The 21,094-nt window shown below is 52.1% G+C and overlaps 1 protein-coding gene across 1 annotated transcript; it reads right to left on the bottom strand.

Moving 5' to 3' along the window:
- Positions 1-1,809: 1,809 nt before the first annotated feature.
- Positions 1,810-20,892, bottom strand: LOC133358504 (carcinoembryonic antigen-related cell adhesion molecule 5-like). The gene is made up of 8 exons (XM_061576859.1): positions 19,349-20,892; positions 15,194-15,366; positions 13,576-13,729; positions 12,295-12,467; positions 11,824-11,977; positions 8,169-8,453; positions 6,911-7,252; positions 1,810-4,129 (listed from the first exon to the last, which is right to left on the bottom strand). Exons 1-8 carry the CDS (start codon positions 19,395-19,397, stop codon positions 4,035-4,037), a joined length of 1,425 nt encoding a protein of 474 aa, XP_061432843.1. The 5' UTR covers positions 19,398-20,892; the 3' UTR covers positions 1,810-4,034.
- Positions 20,893-21,094: the final 202 nt, after the last annotated feature.

The following is a 21,094-nucleotide window of genomic DNA, read 5'->3' as shown; positions in this document are numbered from 1 at the left end:
GCGCTCATCCGCTACACACGTACACAAAGACAAACAAAGATCCCCCATATAGCCTTAACAGACTGTAGGGGCAAGTGCTGTTAGCGAGCACCTATGAAGGCCGGAACGGTACACGACCGCCTTTGTCTCCCTAGCGGCGATGTTTACACACCGCACCAGGTACTCATTTGAGGCTGAGTCGACCTTGAGGGAGGCCCAGGACCGGTTCAGATGATCGTCACTGGTGTTTGCCGTGAGCGGGAATCGAACCCGGGTCGCCAGGTTCGCAGTGCAGCGCGCTAACCGCTGCACCACCGCTCCCCATAATCAAACACACACACGTACACACACACACATACACACACAGACACGTGTACACACAAGCACGCACATTCACCCTTAGTCAACACCTCGCTTGTGTATTAATTCCCTTAATCAATCACTCAACCACTCCCTCACCACACCATCACTCTGCCCACAGAGCCACCCACTCATTCATTCACTTAACTCGCACACGCATGCAACCGCTCACCCATCTCCTCGCTCACCCACTCACTCACCTGCCCACCTACTCACTCACCCATTCACCAACACACCCACCCACCCGCCCACCTATCTACTCGCCCACCCACTCACCCACCTGCCCACCTACTCACTCACCCATTCACCCACACACCCAGCCACCCACCCACCCGCCCACCTATCTACTCGCTCACCCACCTGCCCACCTACTCACTCATCCATTCACCCACACACCCACCCACCCACCCGCCCACTCATCCACTCCCTCACCTACTCACCCACCCGCCCACTCACCGACTCGCTCATCCACTCACCCACACACTCACCCACTCACCCACCCACCCGCCCACTCACCTACTCGCTCACCCACTTACCCACTCACCCACCCACCCGCCCACTCACTCATCCACTCGCTCACCCACCCACTCGACCACCCACCCTTCCCACTCATCAAATACATCGCTCACCATTGTGTGTGTGGGGCGTAGAGGTAAGAGGCGTGGTGAGTCTCGAGTTAAGAACAACTATACAGACATCTCTTCACCATTGTGTGTGGGGCGTAGGGGGTAAGAAACGTGGTGAGTCTCGAGTTAAGAACAACTATACAGACATCTCTTCACCATTGTGTGTGTGGGACGTAGGGGGTAAGAAACGTGGTGAGTCTCGAGTTAAGAACAACTATACAGACATCTCTTCACCATTGTGTGTGTGGGACGTAGGGGGTAAGAAACGTGGTGAGTCTCGAGTTAAGAACAACTATACAGACATCTCTTCACCAATGTGTGTGGGGGGCGTAGGGGTAAGAGCCGTGGTGAGTCTCGAGTTAAGAACAACTATACAGACATCGCTTCACCATTGTGTGTGTGGGCGTAGGGGTAAGAGACGTGGTGAGTCTCGTGTTAAGAACAACTATACAGACATCGCTTCGCCATTGTGTGTGGGGGGCGTAGGGGTAAGAAACGTGGTGAACCTCGAGTTAAGAACAACTATACAGACATCGCTTCGCCATTGTGTGTGTGGGCGTAGGAGTAAGAGGCATGGTGAGTCTCGAGTTAAGAACAACTATACAGACATCGCTTCGCCATTGTGTGTGCGGGGCGTAGGGGTAAGAGGCATGGTGAGTCTCGAGTTAAGAACAACTATACAGACATCGCTTCACCATTGTGTGTGGGGCGTAGGGGTAAGAGGCGTGGAAGCCTCGAGTTAAGAACAACTATACAGACATCGCTTCACCATTGTGTGTGTGAAGCGTAAGGGGTAAGAAACGTGGAAGCCTCGAGTTAAGAACAATGACTAGAAGAACATCGCTACATCAGAATGAGAATATTTTATTTATACTGCAGGAGGAATCCGATAATCTATAAAGCTCTTTTTTTCACAGATTGTCCAGTAGGGGCACATGAGGTCCGAACGTTACAACAACACACAGTTACAAAAACACGCTAGGAGTGTAAGGTAAAAGAACGGTAAACAAGTCACCCAACACACATACAAATGCAACACTACACCATCCCCATCATACCAGGAATAAGCCCCCACTGAGCTATTCAGAAGAGAGCTGGCCATTCTCTTTCTCTCCCCCCTCTTCCGTTCCGATCATAGATGGACTCGTCCGTCTGAACAACCGCCAGTTGCTGTCCGTGGTGCTGACGTTAAGAATAAGTATAACCCGTAAAAACAAAGTTTTTCACTATAAATCCTTTATATGCGTGGCATCGGGGCGGCTAGAGTCCTCTCGTCCTCTGGCTTGAGATGGCTGCCACCTATGGGTCAGATGATTGTCTGGCAGCATTGAACAATTGGTAATTAAATATTTAGTTATTTTTCCCTAAACAGTGTAAAATTTTGGAAAATGCATTGTCACGCACAACGAGTCTGTGTGCAAAATGTCAGCTCGATTGGATCACGGGAAGTGGGTTAAAAAACGACCGAAAGATTTGCACAGTCCTAAGCAAGCAAGCGAACTTAATATAAAGGATTTAGAAATGCCACTTTTTAAAACATTTCTTGCTGTGGTTTTCACACCTGATGACGATTGCTTGTGTTGCAATCGAAACGTCGTGAGAATTTTATTAGTTTAACACGTAGCAGGCTTTCGCGACCAATATTATTCACAATCAACGATTTTTGGGTTAGATCGCGTTATTTATAAATGTGTCGTAACCCTCCACCACCCGACACGGCCAATCAGTAAAAGTGTTACGTTGACAAAAGACAAATAGTTCACTGCTTTAGCCCACTGATGTGTTGAAACGTGAAACCACAACATTTACAATTTTGAGTAGTACGACGTTTCGCTGGTAATTGCATCCAGCATCATCGGGCAATTCGCCAGAATGGTGAATTTTATTGGTTTATTATTTTATTATTTCCCTTCTACGTGACATTACCGAAAGAACCAAGAATACGAATCCCTGCAGTCACGAAAGCTTCAAATCGAAATCATAACATCTCAACAAAGTGGCCTTATAATTTGGGCATTCATATCACCAGCCAAAATAAATCCCAATTAATTTTAACGCATGTTTAAAAATGTGGATGTGAAAACAATCCACGCGACCACGGGGGGAGAGAGAGACATCCCAAAGTCCAAAGATGATTATGAAGCAAAACGTAAATACCAACATTAGCTGGGCCCTATCACCCCTCCACGGAGATAGGTGAAGTGTATTAAAACAAAATTTCAAGTGAACCACTGGCAAATGAAATGAAACTGTTATAAGAGTTTTTAAACAAATCGATTGCAAAATCAGAATTAGTCTCAACGGATAATAAAAAGACAAAGACCCACCCCGTATAACCTGCAACAGACTGCCGGGGCAAGTGCTGTTAGCGAGTAGCAACACCTATGAAAGCCGGAACGAACAGCCAAAGACAAAGATCCCCCGTATAGCCTGCAACAGACTGTCGGGGCAAGTGCTGTTAGCGAGTAGCAGCAGCACCTATGAAGGTCGGAACGGCGCACGAGGGGGTGGGTGGCCAGCACCACGCCCGACCGCCTTTGTCTCCCCAGTGGCGATGTTTACTACACACCGCACCAGGTACTCATTTTAGAAAATGTTCCCTGGGGCAACCGCAATGAGTTACACACACCACTGGGGGGAGGACGGAGGGTGGAATATTAGGCATGAAGAGCCGACCCTAAGACGCGAACTACTGGGCACGGGAAGAAGGATGAGGGGAGCAAGTCACCCTGAGCAAGTCACCCTGAGCAAGTCACCCTGAGCAAGTCACCCTGAGCAAGGCACCCTGAGCAAGTCACCCTGAGCAAGGGACCCTGAGCAAGTCACCCTGAGCAAGGCACCCTGATCAAGTCACCCTGAGCAAGTCACCCTGAGCAAGTCACCCTGAGCAAGGCACCCTGAGCAAGTCACCCTGAGCAAGTCACCCTGAGCAAGTCACCCTGAGCAAGTCACCCTGAGCAAGTCACCCTGAGCAAGGCATGTGTGGGTATATATTGCGGTGCGCGGTAATATATGGTGCGGTGGAGCTTTGGACGATGACTTCCTCTTGCCTCTTGGACCTCAGGGTGGCTAGGAGAGCAGCAGCAGAGGCAGCAGCAGCCCCACAGCCACAGTCACCGCTTCACTTTTGCTGACCAGGCAGTGGGATGGCAGCGAATTCGCCTCTGCGGTGTGGGAAAGATAGGCACATACGCGCGCACACACACACACACGGACACACATTATTAGGCGCTTAAATTTCGATTTAAAGCTTTCGTGGCTGCAGGGATTCATCTTCTTGGTTCTTTCGGTAAAGTCACGTAGAAGGGAAATAATAAAATAATAAAAAAATTCTCACGACGCTTCGGCCACAACGCAAGCAGCCGTCCTCAGGTGAAGAATGAAACACCACCAAGCTTGGAGCGTATATTTAAGCTGGGTTGGAGGGAGGGGGGAGGTGGGAAGAAGAGCGCCTTGACAAAGAGATAATTATTTTATCATGTTTTATTTGTATTATTTTATTACTTCCCTTCTACGTGACTTTACCGAAAGAACCAAGAAAATTATTAGTCGCCACGACTCTGTGGCGGGCTCCAGGTTCAGCAGCAGCTAGCGGCGTCTCCTGATCTTTCTTCAGCACTGGTGCAGCCACAGAAGGAACTTTAAGACTGCGTGGTCGAAAAAATGTGTCAGTGGTAAGAGCCAGAGGACTTCCCTGTCGCACCCGAAGGTGAACAAGGGATCACTGATCCCTGGCCATGCAGGTTTAATTGGGTCTGCCCGCCAACATGAAGGTCCTTCATAATACAGTTTTGTTTGGGTTAGATCGCGTAAATATATAAATGCGTCATTAAACCCGCCACCACCCGACAACAGCAAGTTATTAAGGTTTGTCACGTAAACAGAACGTGCAAAATCGTTACCAGTGTAGCGACTAACTCGGAGACGATAAGACTTGGAGGCACTTCTTTATCAACGAGCACCATCGGGATCAACACACTTAATGTTTAGTCCGTCTGTAATTGGCGACGCTACTCAGCCAGGACTTAAATTTCGATTTAAAGCTTTCGTGACTGCAGGGATTCATCTTCTTGGTTCTTTCGGTAAAGTCGCGTAGATAGGGAAATAATAAAATAATAAAAATAAAACATAATAAAATAATTCTCACGACGTTTCGGCCACAATGCAAGCAGCCATCCTCAGGTGAAGAACAGGTCTGTCTGAAAGACATTCAGACGCTGTCTTTTCGACAGACCTGTTCTTCACCTGAGGACGGCTGCTTGCGTTGTGGCCGAAACGTCGTGAGAATTATTTTATTATGTTTTATTTTTATTATTTTACTCAGCCAGGACAGTTGGTCGGCTGTCTGACCAGCGGCGCCCCGAGATGGTAGAGACGGAGACGACGACGAGAAGAATGGTAAAGACGACGAGAAGAACGGTGAAGACAATGAGAAAAATGGCGACGATGGACTTCCAACAACAGCCCCGAGGTCCACCACAGGGGCCCCTCTTATACCGTCAGCGAGGCCTGGCTCCGCCCCCGGCCACGCCCCCTTTCTAGAACCTACCAGCGAGTTCCTGGCAGAGGTCGCAATCGGGTACCCCCCGATACCCGTACCCTAACCGATACCCGGCTACCCGTACCCGGCTGGGTACGAGTAGCCGTTTGCGACCCTGGTGCAGCCGGGTACGGGTAGCCGCACGTGACTCACCTCAACCAATGAGTGAGAAGGCCGTGAGTCACTGGTGAGTCACCGTTTGTCACTCATTTCCCAACGTCTTGTCTCTTCTCACAATTCAAGTTCCTAGAATCAACCCACCTGCGCCTGCAACATGGCTTCATCCCAGAGGTCGCAATCGGGTACCCGATACCCGTACCCTACCCGTACCCGGCCGGGTATGGGTAGCCAGGTATTGGGTAGCGTACGGGTACGGGTACCCGTTTGCGACCCTGGTGCGGCTGGGTACGGGTACGGAATCAAAACCCGTTTGCGACCTCTGGTTCCTGGAGTGCCCCTTCTGTGACCTTTCCCCGAGATCCCCCTCTCGTGTATATCACGTGGCCTGCTGACGTCAGGACTGCCGTACGCCGCAGATCCCCTTTTCTGCCAGCAGGCAGCGCTATGCCACTACACTAGTACAGCAACACCAGTTGTGTGTTGGACCGGACACATGCACATGCACACAAAGATAGTCCCCCTTTTCCTCAAATTCAGTTCTGACAGATGGTTGGGTCAACACGACAGAATCTTGAGTGACGTTGACTTAGAGGAAGATCAGCGTTCAAGATCAGATGCCAGTTGGCAACCATTTATTTAGATCCAAATCGTTAATTGGTAAAAACCTGGCTCCGGGAGACTGGGGTGTCACAATGAGTGTTTAGTTTGAAAAGTAATTTTTCAGGATGAGAGTCTTCTTTGAGACTCTGGGAGACCGTCCATGGGGACTTTGCTCCAAAAAAAACAGGTTGCAAAGCTCACGAAACATGCATACACACACACGTGCACACACAGTTGTGCTCATGAAATGCACGCAAATCACGCGAGTGGCTTCGGATTTGAGTCTGGTTTAGCAGCAACATGACAAGGTAGGGAAGTCAAAAGTAGACAAAAAGAGTGGATTGTTGATTTCGGAGTGTGATATTATTCCATGTAGTCCTCTACCACATCAAACTTCGCTTCCCCAACCGGAACCTGTGATCCGAGCTATAGGAATCCCCCGTTTCTAAGCTACCTTCATCAACTTTGTCTGAGAGAAGCCTATCTTCAGACTCCTAGTGTCTAGACACGCGACAAATAAATATACAAAAGCAAACAGAACTACCAAAAACCCTCATTCGGAAGATAATTCTAAAACCTTCACACAAAAAATGGCGGCCATTAAAAAAAATGGCGGCCATTCAAAAAAATGGCGGCCATAAAAAATGGCGGCCATTTAAAAAATGGCGACCTGCAGTGCTCTTACTGGCCAGAGTGAAAACTGCAATCGACGCGTCTCCACGGCACGGCACCGCCATGAAATTGTAGCTCCCCAGGTCCCAGAGTTGCATCGACTTGATTTTCAGCGACCCGTTGGCATAGGCTGTCGTCCGTCCCGCGTAGCCGGACCCTTGAAGGAACTCCTGCGGCTCCTCTGCACCGCCCGGCAGGATCCACCCGGCCACGGCCTTTCCGCCGAACGTCCACTGGACGGAGGCCTTGCCGAGGAACGCGTAGTCCACGGAGAGCAACAGGTCGGCGCCTTGCGTGAAAGTATAGGTGTTTACAGCGGGGACGCTCAGGGTTGCCTTGCTGCCGTTGGCTTTGCCTGTGGAAAAGTGGGATATTGCTATCAGTCACTGCCATTTTAGTGAATTCCTCTCGTTATTGTTTTGTTCGGTTTGGCTGTTAAGTTGTTGGTCGTTACGGACGTGACTTTGAGGTGTGGAGAAAGGGAATTGTAGACGCATGTACGCGTATAAATTTCGATTTAAAGCTTTCGTGACTGCAGGGATTCATCTTCTTGGTTCTTTCGGTAAAGTCACGTAGATGGGAAACAATAAAATAAAAAGGCATAATAAAATAAGTTTTTATTATGTTTTATTTTTATTATTTTATTATTTCCTTTCTACGTGACTTTACCGAAAGAACCAAGAAGATATATGCGTATGTTCAACTTCTTTCGCACCATTCGTAGCCAACCCGTGCTCATCGGAGGTGCCGGGAAACGTGGTGTCGAGGGGAAGTCTAGATACGAAGGGGATTTCTACGGAATCGATCTTTCACTAATGGTGCACGTTGTCTCTCGAATTACCGTTTGTTACGCGATTGCTAATAACTTGTCGTTTCATTGGCTAAAAATGTGCCAAGTTCGATTGTGAACTTTATTTTATTCTTTACCGATGACAATACTATTGTATAAGAAGTGAGCTGTTTTCAGGTTTCACATTCTTCTCGTTTCGTATGGTTTGGTTGATGTTAAGGTCTCGGCTGTTCGGATGGGAACTTGTGATGTGAAGGGAATATTAGATGTGCATAAGGGAATTTCTTCAGAGGCGGCATACAATTGACTTGCTAGCTTTGGCAAGTATCTGTGGTCTTGCTGACTATTATTAACACTGATTTGCGCTAGGCCGCCTCCACCATCTACTTTCAGGGACCCTAAGCTATTGCATTAGCTTGCTTACGGCCTAAGCGTGGCCACCACTTAAAGCAATGTCACAGGGGCTCTCACCGCTACTCACATTCGAGCTCCAGCAGAACGGACGCGCTCATTCCATTGCTCACGGGATTCTCAGCATAGCAGGAGTAATTTCCACGATCTCCATATGTAACGTTGTTGATGCTGCGGTTCACGTTGGTCGAACTTCCGTTGGGCTGGAGCGTGGCGATGGCAGCATCGTACTTGTAGAAGGTGAACGAGAGCCCGGTGTTACTGGTCACGTTTGCTGCCGAGCACTGCAAGACTGCGCTGCCTCCCAGCGTCGGCTGCGAGGGTGCTATGTGCAGTATCGTGTCCGTGATGACCTCTATGTGGAATTTGCGTTGGTGGGGGGAGGGGGGAGGAAGATCAGTGGATAAGTCGTGGGCCAACACAAACCTGCCCTGCGAAAGCAATGCTCGTGTTGACGTTCTTACAGCCCCTTAACTCCTTCCGCCGGGACTTACTACCGGAGCCCTGTTTCAAACTACCTCCATTAACTTGGTTGCGAGGAAAGCTTAACCGTAGAAAGAGGAGCTGAGTGTCCAGCCACAGTGCCTAAGGCTCCCAGCATCTGCACGGCTGATGCCAAAGTCCGAGTGAACAAACCTGCATCATCTGCAGACCCTTAGTCCCGCACATTACATCTCACCCTTATTGATAATCTTGATTAACAAGTTTAACCGAAGACCCCCACCACTTCCTACACAAGCTCAATCTGGTTAGGAGGGGGATGGGTGGGGGCCTAAGTAGGAATCAGTGGGGCCTAGACAGGAAGTTGTTGTATATATGCCTTTTACAAAAAATTATATTAAGTGTCATATTGTCCTTTTAGACAGACAGGGTGCTTACATTTTTTAAAACACTTATATAGGACTATCGTTTTTAATGGGAAAAGAATGGATACACTGTAACATGATGACACTTGTTCGCCATCATTGTAAACACGTGCCTGGAATCCTCTCCAGATGGTTTCCAGAGCCCGAAAACACATTTATTGTGGTATTGTTGCAAATTCTCGGAAGTGTTAACATTTTATTGAAGCACCTTGTATATGTGTAGTCATTGCATTCCGATGGTTGAGGAAAACCAGAAAGGGGCACACTAAGTAGCATTCGAACGAGAAGTTGTAAAACAAGTTTGATGGCTCGGGTAAATAACCAGTGACACGGAACTGTAAAAAAAAATCCTCCCTTGAACTAACAAGGCGTGACCAGGAAGGACATCACTGCTGCTGTTTTAACTGTGCAGTGGGTACAGATGGAGACACGTCTTCTCTGGAGGCAGCACGTTTATTTATAACAATAATAACAACGGTAACACAAGGTCCCTGACACAAGGGGGTAACGGCCGACTTCACCCGATACCCCGGGGAGACATAGCCTCTGGGCTAGCGTGCCCTAATCACTGGGACCACTTTCTATACTCTTTGGTTCTTTCGATAAAGTGACGTATAAAGATAAAATAATAAATTAAATACTAGCATACGACGTTTCGATTGCAATACAAGCAATCATCATCAGGTATAAATGAAATAGAAACACAAATCTAGTATAAATTTCGATTTAAAGCTTTCGTGACTGCAGGGATTCATCTTCTTGGTTCTTTCGGTAAAGTCACATAGAAGGGAAATAATAAAAGAAAAGAAAAAAAACATAATAAAATACAATTCTCATGATGTTTCAGCCACAACGCAAGCAGCCGTCCTCAGGTGAAAAACAGATCTGTCGGGAAGACAAATAATAAATAACAGCGTTTGAATTCAGAAGACGCTGTCTTCTGAATTCAGACGCTGTTATTTATTATTTTATTATTTCCCTTCTACGTGACTTTACCGAAAGAACCAAGAAGACAAATCTAGTATACTTAGAAATGTAATGTAATACAACAGAGAGTCGGATAACATAACAGTCAACACGTTCTCTCTATCTCACAGCCCTCCTGCTGGGGGGGACTTCGGGGAGGCTAGCCTGACGTGACCCAGCCAAGAACCTCAGGTCCGGACCACTGGCCAACTCGGTCCTGTCCCTGACAAGGACTTCTGGTCGTGTGTTTCCCAGGGTCCTATTCTGGCTGGTCTTCGGGTCTTCTGCTTGACGACGACTGGCAAACCCGTTCAGAGGTCCGGCTTATATAGGGTTCCCACGGTCACTCGGCCCCTGGCCACGCCTACTCTCTAGAAACTTCTGGAGGGACCTGGAATATTGCGTAATCCCCCAGCCCCCACTCGGGGCCTGGGGTGTGTACCAGAGGTCACAACCGGGTACCCGATACCCGTACCCTACCCGATACCCGGCTACCCGTACCTGGCTGGGTACGGGTACGGGTAGCCGTTTGCGACCCTGGTGCGGCCGGGTACGGGTACGGGTAGGCCGTGAGTCACTGGTGAGTAACCGTTTGTCACTCATTTCGGGTAGGGTACGGGTAGGGAACGGGTACCCGTACCCGGCCGGGTACGGGTACCCGTTTGCGACCCTGGTGCGGCCGGGTACGGGTACGGGTAAGGAATCAAAACCCATTTGCGACCTCTGGTGTGTACCTCCGGTTACCAACCACCCTCTGGGTTTCCTGGCCTAACGGCGTTGCTTAGTACAGGCCGCACTCGCTGTTGGCCCCTGTTGACCCATGGCTGGCGCTACACCAGGTCAGTAGTGGTGATGGCGTATTACGTGGACAATACCCACGACAACTGTGCCCAATGCAAGAAATCCACACTCACAATCTGAGCGGTTTTAATTTACGGCAAGTCTTGGCATTTGGAGGGTCAAAATGTTCAGAATGACAACCGCCGCATATGAATATTCTTAGACATCATGGTATGAAAAACAGGAAGAGTGCGGGTCCTGAAGAGGGCAGGGGTTTGAATGGGAAGGTGCGGGGTCTGAAGAGGAAAGGGGTGGGGCTTCAACAGAAAGGGGTGGGGCTTCAACAAAAAGGGGTGGGGCTTCAACAGAAAGGGGTGGGGCTTCAACATAAAGGGGTGGGACTTCAACAGAAGAGGGCGGGGCTTGACGAGAAAGAGGGCGGGGCTTGAATATTAAGGTGGGGGCCGGAAGAGGAAACTCAAAAAAGCAACCTCCAAATGGAAACTCCCGGAACCTCAAAAGATCACGGCGATGAAAGAAAAAAAACATTCGCATCTAGAAGAGGAGTGTTTCAACCGTGAGCTTTCCCGTCGGTGTGTAAGGTGAGGATATATCAGGCTCAATGACGTATCACAACTCGTCATGATGATTGGCTCTGCCGGTCCTGGTTTACAGCCAATGGGGAGAAGCCTAGGGGCGTGGCCCTGACGTAATGGAAAGGTGACAGCTGGAAGTAGGGGATTGGTTCTGCTGGCTTTGGCCACAGCCAATGGGGAGAGGAGTCAAGGGCGTGGTCCCGGCAGCTTACGAGGTGGCCTAGAATATTCCATGGAGGCTAACCAGGATTGGGGGAAATGTACCACGTGACCCGGGTATTAAATAGGGGTGGAGACGAACGACACGTGGTCAGAACGGGAACGAACGGAGGAAGGGGGCCACGCGGGAGCGGGGCTCCGGGTTGCCACGTGGCAGTGCGTCTCTCTCTCTGTCTGTCCCTCTCATGCTGCCTGTCAGCAGCGTGAAGGAAAAGCTGTATACAAGTTGAATAAAAGACGGATTCCAGAAGTCGTCTCAACGAGCTTTATTACAGATGTAAGGAAAAACGTTGCTTACCGTATACGTCCAGCTTGACGCTGGCTCTGCCATCCGGCTGTTTGTTGTCCACCAAGACGACCCCATAAGAGCCGCTGTCACTCAAGGCGACGTTTTTGAGGAGCAGGGAGCCGTTGGAGTGCAGCGTGACACGGTTACGGTAGAAATTGTGAATCTGCAGCACAGAACGCGCAAGCAATTTGGGAGAGCCCACGAGCAGCTGCTGGAATTTCATTTTACGATTTGTTTCCGCAGGAAAGCCTCAAAACCACTGTTGTGAAGATATGGAAACTACTGTACTGTAGAGCAATCACGTGGATTGGGGATAAACGGGAGCAAAATGTTTTTTCAGTTTCAGCAAAATTAAAAATCAGCACGTGACTTGTCACGCACATTTTCAAGAACAGTGGCAGGTCTACGATCACACGTTATGCGCGGTAGAAGTAAAATAAAAAAAACAATCAAAAGTTAAAACAAAAATCGAAGACTCACCGAGCCAGCGCTCGTGTTGCTCGATTTCCATTGAGCGATGCGAGACGTAAATGTCCACGTGATTTGCGGGTCGTCATCGTTCTCCACGTAGTTGATGCTAAAGAGGACGTTACTGCCAACCACCCCGGTCACGTTCGAGGTCACCGGAATGACGTTGATCGCTCCCACAAGCCCTGGGGGAGGAAGCGACGAGGAAAGAAAAAGCACGCGAGATATGCACTCTCCTGCCTCTCCCCTCTCATCTCACTCCACTCCCCTTCACGCACTCTCCTACCTCTTCCCTATCATCTCACTCTACTCCCCTCCACGCACTCTCCTATCTCTCACCTCTCATCTCACTCTACTCCCCTCCACGCACTCTCCTGCCTCTCCCCTCTCATCTCACTCCACTCCCCTTCACGCACTCTCCTGCCTCTTCCCTCTCATCTCACTCCACTCCCCTCCACGCACTCTCCTGCCTCTCCCCTCTCATCTCACTCTACTCCCCTCCACGCACTCTCCTACCTCTCCCCTCTCATCTCACTCCACTCCCCTCCACGCTCTCTCCTACCTCTCCCATCTAATCTCATTCCACTCCCCTCCATGCACTCTCCTACCTCCCATCTCTCATCTCACTCTACTCCCCTCCACGCACTCTCCTACCTCTCCCCTATCATCTCACTCCACTCCCCTCCACGCACTCTCCTACCTCTCCCCTCTCATCTCACTCTACTCCCCTCCAAGCACTCTCCTACCTCTCCCCTCTCATTTCACTCCACTCCCCTCCATGCACTCTCCTACCTCTCATCTCACTCTACTCCCCTCCACTCACTCTCCTACCTCTTCCCTCTCATCTCACTCTACTTCCCTCCACGCAATGTCAAACACCTGCAATGATGGAAATTCTGTCTTTCAACTTGGAACTGTCAGCCGAGACCAGCATATGTTGGGATTGCACACTGTCCGAGGTAAGGCCCTACTGAGCTGTGGTAACTCAACAAATAATAGCTCAATTTGGCGGCTTATCATCACCATCATCATCGCGTGGAAATGTGTCGCCGCCAAATACTCTAAAACACGTGGTAGAGGTAGTCAACATCCCCTCGCCACCGCGCTGTACAAAGTTGGCGAGCCAGCCGTCAGCTGACCGGATCACCTCCGCGGTCGGCCACGATGTTAAAAGCAAACGTTTTCGGGGGGGGGGAGGGGGGGGAGGCACGGATTGTATTGTGCCGCTTAAATTGTCTAGAACTCGCCGCCCTCCCAGCCACGTCGTGCGCGCAGCACGACCCCGTCGCTTACCGTAAACGTCGAGCCGGATGACCGCCACTCCGTCCGCCGAGACGAAGTCCAAGATGCGGACGGTGTAAGAGCCGGCGTCGGAGAGCGACACGCTCTTGAGGAGCAGAGAGCCGTTGGAGTACGGCTCAACGCGTCCGTTGTAGGCGGAGTGAGTCTGCGGCAGCCGGGACAACGCAAATGAAGGGGCGGGGGGGGGTTACGGGGGGCAACCACGGAGGGATGACCCCAGAGATGACCCACTGACCCCAAAGATGACCCACTGACCCCAGAGACAGACACCTCGGAGCCTCCGCTCAGTTAGCCCAGCTACTACTAATGTAGTAGCTACTACATATTGTGTAGCTACACATGTAGTAGCTACACATGTAGTAGTTACACATACTACACATGTAGTAGTAGCTACGGGCCCCGCACTTATCAAGGGAACCCACGCTAAACGCTTTCAAGCTATAAATTCCGATTCAGTGATTCTGCACTTGCTCTATTACTATAGTACTATACCGCCTTCGACTTTTACGAACGACCGGGTGTTAAGGTTCGCGATTTGTATTATCTGGCCGTAAAGCAAAACAAAACAATTACTTTGCTGTGCAAGTTAAACATTTATGTGTTTTAATAGTTAAGTTTATTTTTAGGGCACATTTAAAACAGCAAACGCTACAGACCCCGCACTTAGCTCAAAGGTCGCAAACGGGTTTTGATTCCTTACCCGTACCCGGCCGCACCAGGGTCACAAATGGGTACCCGTACCCGGCCGTACCCGTACCCTACCCGTACGGGTATCGGGTACCTGATTGCGGCCTCTGGGATGAAGCCACGTTGCAGGCGCGGGTGGGTTGATTCTAGGAACTTGAATTGTGAGAAGAGACAAGACGTTGGGAAATGAGTGACGAACGGTGACTCACCAGTGACTCACGGCCTACCCGTACCCGGCCGCACCAGGGTCGCAAACGGGTACCCGTACCCTACCCGTACCCGGCCGGGTACGGGTAGGGTACGGGTATCGGGTACCTGATTGCGACCTCTGGGATGAAGCCATGTTGCAGGCGCGGGTGGGTTGATTCTAGGAACTTTAATTGTGAGAAGAGACAAGACGTTGGGAAATGAGTGACAAACGGTGACTCACCAGTGACTCACGGCCTACCCGTACCCGTACCCGGCCGCACCAGGGTCACAAACGGGTACCCGTACCCTACCCGTACCCGGCCCGGCCGGGTACGGGTAGGGTACGGGTATCGGGTACCTGATTGCGACCTCTGGGATGAAGCCATGTTGCAGGCGCGGGTGGGTTGATTCTAGGAACTTGAATTGTGAGAAGAGACAAGACGTTGGGAAATGAGTGACGAACGGTGACTCACCAGTGACTCACGGCCTACCCGTACCCGTACCCGGCCGCACCAGGGTCGCAAACGGGTACCCGTATCCGGCCGGGTACGGGTAGCCGGGTATCGGGTACCCGGTTGCGACCTCTGACTTAGCTTCATCCGGCACTGAACTGCACGCAGAGAGGTTGCCGATTTCATCTTTCGCGTGCACCGTTTTGCGAGGCGTCCTCGCCACGTCGGTAAAAACCCCCAAAATTATATAAACAACCAACGAGTGTGATTCGTAAACTCACGACGTTATTGCTCAAGTTGCCGGATTTCCATTGAGCGATGTTGTTTTTGAACGTCCACGTGATCTGTGGGTCGGTCACATTCTCGGAGTAACTGACGTTGAAGAGAACGTCCCTGTTCACGGTCTGGATCGGATTGAAGGGCGGCTGAATGACCACGACTCCTGCCACGGGTCCTGCAAAGGACAAGAGAAGCAGCCCTCACTCCACTCCACTCACTCACTCCACTCCCCTCAGTCACTCATTCACTCACTCCACCCTCTCATTTCACTCCACTCCACTCACTCACTCCACTCACTCCACTCCACTCAGTCACTCCACTCACTCACTCCACTCACTCCACTCCACTCGCTCACTCCACTCACTCACTCACTCCACTCACTCACTCCACTCACTCCACTCCACTCAGTCACTCCACTCACTCACTCCACTCAGTCACTCCACTCACTCACTCCACTCACTCCACTCCACTCGCTCACTCCACTCACTCACTCCACTCACTCACTCCACTCACTCCACTCCACTCGCTCACTCCACTCACTCACTCCACTCACTCACTCCACTCACTCCACTCCACTCACTCACTCCACTCACTCCACTCCACTCAGTCACTCCACTCACTCACTCCACTCACTCCACTCCACTCGCTCACTCCACTCACTCACTCCACTCACTCACTCCACTCACTCCACTCCACTCGCTCACTCCACTCCACTCAGTCACTCGCTCTCCTGCCTCTCATCTCACTCCCCTCTACTCACTCACTCACTCCCCTCTCATCTCACTCCACTCTACTCGCTCACTCCACTCCCCTCCACTCAGTCACTCACTCCACTCACTCACTCCACTCACTCTCCTGCCTCTCCTCTCTCATCTCAGTCCACTCCCCTCCACGCACTCTCCTGCCTCTCCCCTCTCATCTCACTCCACTCCCCTCTACGCTCTCTCCTGCCTCTCCCCTCTCATCTCACTCCACTGCCCTGCACGCACTCTCATGCCTCTCCCCTCTCATCTCACTCCACTCCACGCACTCTCCTGCCTCTCCCCTCTCATCTCACTCCACTCCCCTCCACGCACTCTCCTGCCTCTCCCCTCTCATCTCACTCCACTCCCCTCCACGCACTCTCCTACCTCTCCCCTCTCATCTCACTCTACTCCCCTCCACGCACTCTCCTACCTCTCCCCTCTCATCTCACTCCACTCCCCTCCACGCACTCTCCTACCTCTCCCCTCTCATCTCACTCCACTCCCCTCCACGCTCTCTCCTATCTCTCATCTCACTCCACTCCCCTCTCATCTCACTCCACTCCCCTCCACGCACTCTCCTGCCTCTCCCCTCTCATCTCACTCCACTCCCCTCCACGCTCTCTCCTACCTCTCCCCTCTCATCTCACTCTACTCCCCTCCACGCACTCTCCTGCCTCTCCCCTCTAATCTCACTCCACTCTCCTCCACGCACTCTCCTACCTCTACCCTCTCATCTCACTCCACTCCCCTCCACGCACTCTCCTACCTCTCCCCTCTCATCTCACTCTACTCCCCACCACACACTTTCCTGCCTCTCATCTCACTCTACTCCCTTCCACACTCTCCTGCCTCTCCCCTCTCATCTCACTCCACTGCCCTGCACGCACTCTCCTGCCTCTCCCCTCTCATCTCACTCCACTCCCCTCTACGCACTCTCCTGCCTCTCCCCTCTCATCTCACTCCACTCCCCTCCACGCTCTCTCCTGCCTCTCCTCTCTCATCTCACTCCACTCCCCTCCACGCACTCTCCTGCCTCTCCCCTCTCATCTCACTCCACTCCCCTCCACGCACTCTCCTGCCTCTCCCCTCTCATCTCACTCCACTCCCCTCCACGCACTCTCCTGCCTCTCCCCTCTCATCTCACTCCACTCCCCTCCACGCACTCTCCTGCCTCTCCCCTCTCACCTAACTCCACTCCCCTCCATGCACTCTCCTGCCTCTCCCCTCTCATCTCACTCCACTCCCCTCCACTCAGTCACTCACTCCACTCACTCACTCCACTCACTCTCCTGCCTCTCCCATCTCATCTCAGTCCACTCCCATCCACGCACTCTCCTGCCTCTCCCCTCTCATCTCACTCCACTCCCCTCCACACTCTCCTGCCTCTCCCCTCTCATCTCAGTCCACTCCCATCCACGCACTCTCCTGCCTCTCCCCTCTCATCTCACTCCACTCCCCTCCACACTCTCCTGCCTCTCCCCTCTCATCTCACTCCACTCCACGCACTCTCCTGCCTCTCCCCTCTCATCTCACTCCACTGCCCTGCACGCACTCTCCTGCCTCTCCCCTCTCATCTCACTCCACTCCCCTCCACGCTCTCTCCGGCCTCTCCCCTCTCATCTTACTCCACACCCCTCCACGCACTCTCCTGCCTCTCCCCTCTCATCTCACTCCACTCCACGCACTCTCCTGCCTCTCCCCTCTCATCTCACTCCACTCCCCTCCACGCTCTCTCCGGCCTCTCCCCTCTCATCTTACTCCACACCCCTCCACGCTCTCTCCTGCCTCTCCCCTCTCATCTCACTCCACTGTCCTGCACGCACTCTCCTGCCTCTCCCCTCTCATCTCACTCCACTCCCCTCCACGCACTCTCCTGCCTCTCCCCTCTCATCTCACTCCACTGTCCTGCACGCACTCTCCTGCCTCTCCCCTCTCATCTCACTCCACTCCCCTCTACGCACTCTCCTGCCTCTCATCTCTCATCTCACTCCACTCCCCTCTACGCACTCTCCTGCCTCTCCCCTCTCATCTCACTCCCCTCCACGCTCTCTCCTGCCTCTCCCCTCTCATCTCACTCCACTCCACGCTCTCTCCTACCTCTCCCCTCTAATCTCACTCCACTCTCCTCCACGCACTCTCCTACCTCTCCCCTCTCATCTCACTCTACTCCCCACCACACACTTTCCTGCCTCTCATCTCACTCTACTCCCCTCCACACTCTCCTGCCTCTCCCCTCTCATCTCACTCCACTGCCCTGCACGCACTCTCCTGCCTCTCCCCTCTCATCTCACTCCACTCCCCTCCACGCTCTCTCCTGCCTCTCCCCTCTCATCTCACTCTACTCCCCTCCACACACTCTCCTACCTCTCCCCTCTCATCTCACTCCACTCCCCTCCACGCACTCTCCTACCTCTCCCCTCTCATCTCACTCTACTCCCCTCCACACACTCTCCTACCTCTCCCCTCTCATCTCACTCCACTCCCCTCCATGCACTCTCCTGCCTCTCCCCTCTCATCTCACTCCACTCCCCTCCACGCACTCTCCTGCCTCTCCCCTCTCACCTCACTCCACTCCCCTCCATGCACTCTCCTGCCTCTCCCCTCTCATCTCACTCCACTCCCCTCCACACACTCTCCTACCTCTCCCCTCTCATCTCACTCCACTCCCCTCCACGCACTCTCCTGCCTCTCCCCTCTCATCTCACTCCACTCCCTCCATGCACTCTCCTGCCTCTCCCCCTCTCATCTCACTCCACTCCCCTCCATGCACTCTCCTGCCTCTCCCCTCTCATCTCACTCTACTCCCCTCCACGCACTCTCCTGCCTCTCCCCTCTCATCTCACTCCACTCCCCTCCACGCACTCTCCTGCCTCTCCCCTCTCATCTCACTCCACTCCCCTCCATGCACTCTCCTGCCTCTCCCCTCTCATCTCACTCCACTCCCCTCCACGCACTCTCCTGCCTCTCCCCTCTCATCTCACTCCACTCCCCTCCATGCACTCTCCTGCCTCTCCCCTCTCATCTCACTCCCCTCCCCTCCACGCACTCTCCTGCCACTCCCCTCCACGCACTCTCCCACCTCTCCCCTCTCATCTCACTCCACTCCCCTCCACGCACTCTCCTGCCTCTCCCCTCTCATCTCACTCCACTCCCCTCCACGCACTCTCCTGCCTCTACACTCCCATCCACCCACTCTCCCCACCCAGCAGAGTAAAACCCGTCGCCTCTACTGGAGAGATCTTGACCTTAGGTCAGACGTTCCCTTATCCGGGGAAACTGTGCTGTAGTTCGGCATAAAACATTTCCCATAAGTTAAATTCGCCACACACCTGTCTAGCCTTGACCTCCCCTCTGCCTGCCTCACCTGTACCCGCGTCTCACCGCGTCTCGCCTGTCCCCTCTATCACTCACCTGCGAGTGTAGCCCAGACCAAAGGTATCACGAACCAGGTGTGCTCCATGGATCCAAGATGAGCTCACCTGTGCGTGCAGGTTGTGTACGTGCGCGTGTGTGTGTGTACCTGTGCGTGCAGGTTGTGTACGTGCGCGTGTGTGTGTGTACCTGTGCGTGTGTGCACCTGTGTGTGTGTACTTGTGCGTGTGTGTGTGTACCTGTGCGTGTATGTGTGTACCTGTGCGTGTGTGCACCTGTGTGTGTGTGTACCTGTGCGTGTGTGTGTGTACCTGTGCGTGTGTGTGTACCTGTGCGTGTGTGTATGTACCTGTTCGGGTGTGTGTCTACCTGTGCGTGTGTGTGTAGCTGTGTGTGTGTGCCTGTGTGTTTGTACCTGTGTGTGTATGCACCTGTGCGTGTGTATGTACCTGTGTATGTGTGTATGTACCTGTGTGTGTGTGTACCTGTGTGTGTGTATGTGTCTACCTGTGTGTGTGTATGTGTCTATGTACCTGCGTGTGTGTGTGTACCTGTGCGTGTGTGTATGTACCTGTGTGTGTGTGTACCTGTGTTTGTGTGCCTGTGCGTGTGTGTACCTGTGCGTGTGTGTGTGTGTACCTGTGCGTGTGTGTACCTGTGCGTGTGTGTGTGTGTATATGTGCAGGTGTTGCGTGTGTGTAGGTGTTAGGTTCTTGGTAAAAGCATTTGCCCTGTGAACAGATGTGTGCGTGTGTGTGTCTGTGTCTAAATATAGAACAGATGTGTGTGTGTGTAATGCGGTATGTGTGAATTGTTAAGGAGGGCCTGTGTACGCATAAAATCCTGCGTATGCACCTGTGCGTAAATGTGTGTATGCTCCCCTATCGTTTCCGTGCAGTGCACGTACTATATGTACCTGTGTATGTGTGTATATGTGTATATGTACCTGTGTATGTGTGTATATATGCACACCTGTGTGTGTGTGTGTACACCTGTGTATGTACGTGTGTGTGTGTGTACACCTGTGTGTGTACACGTGTGTATGTGTGTGTATATGCACACCTGTGTGTATGTACACCTGTGTATGTGTGTGTATGCACACGTGTGTATGTGTGTGTACACCTGCGTGTGTGTGTATGTACACGTGTGTATATGTGTGTGTGTACACGTGTGTATGTGTGTGTATATGCACACCTGTGTGTACACCTGTGTGTGTGTATGTACACGTGTATGTGTGTATGTACACGTGTGTATGTACACGTGTGTATGTGTGTACACGTGTGTATGTGTGTCTATGTACACGTGTATATGTGTATGTACACGTGTGTATGCACACACGTGTATGTGTGTATGTGTGTGTACACCTGTGTGTGTGTACACGTGTATGTGTACACGTGTGTATGTGTGTGTGTGTACACCTGTGACCTTGTCTAAAGGCGAGTTGTGGAGAATGTGGCGCTCCCACTTCGGTGCCGCGTGAGATCTCGTCGCGTGAGTGGCGCTCACGGCAATCGGCCGCGCGAGAGTGTGTCCAACCCCTACGTCCACTCGGCACGAAGTCCGCCGGGCTCAATGTCCAATCGCAGGGACCAGGTGACGTGGGGGGCGGGGCGAAGCCTAGCACCGTGACGTCATGATGACCTCACTGGCGGTGGGACGTTGGTGGGGGTCCATCTCACTACCGGGCGCTATGCTGGCCAGGAGATGTTAACTACCTCGCCTGGTCTACAGGAGGTCGTGGGTTCTATCCCTGACCCTGACGCCTGCTGCTGGATATTTGGAGTT

The sequence above is a fragment of the Lethenteron reissneri genome, chromosome 62 (genome assembly GCF_015708825.2).
Source record: "Lethenteron reissneri isolate LAM-NWPU_2019-01 chromosome 62, ASM1570882v1, whole genome shotgun sequence".
Lineage (NCBI taxonomy): Eukaryota > Metazoa > Chordata > Hyperoartia > Petromyzontiformes > Petromyzontidae > Lethenteron > Lethenteron reissneri.
This window is presented reverse-complemented; position numbering and strand designations above follow the sequence as displayed.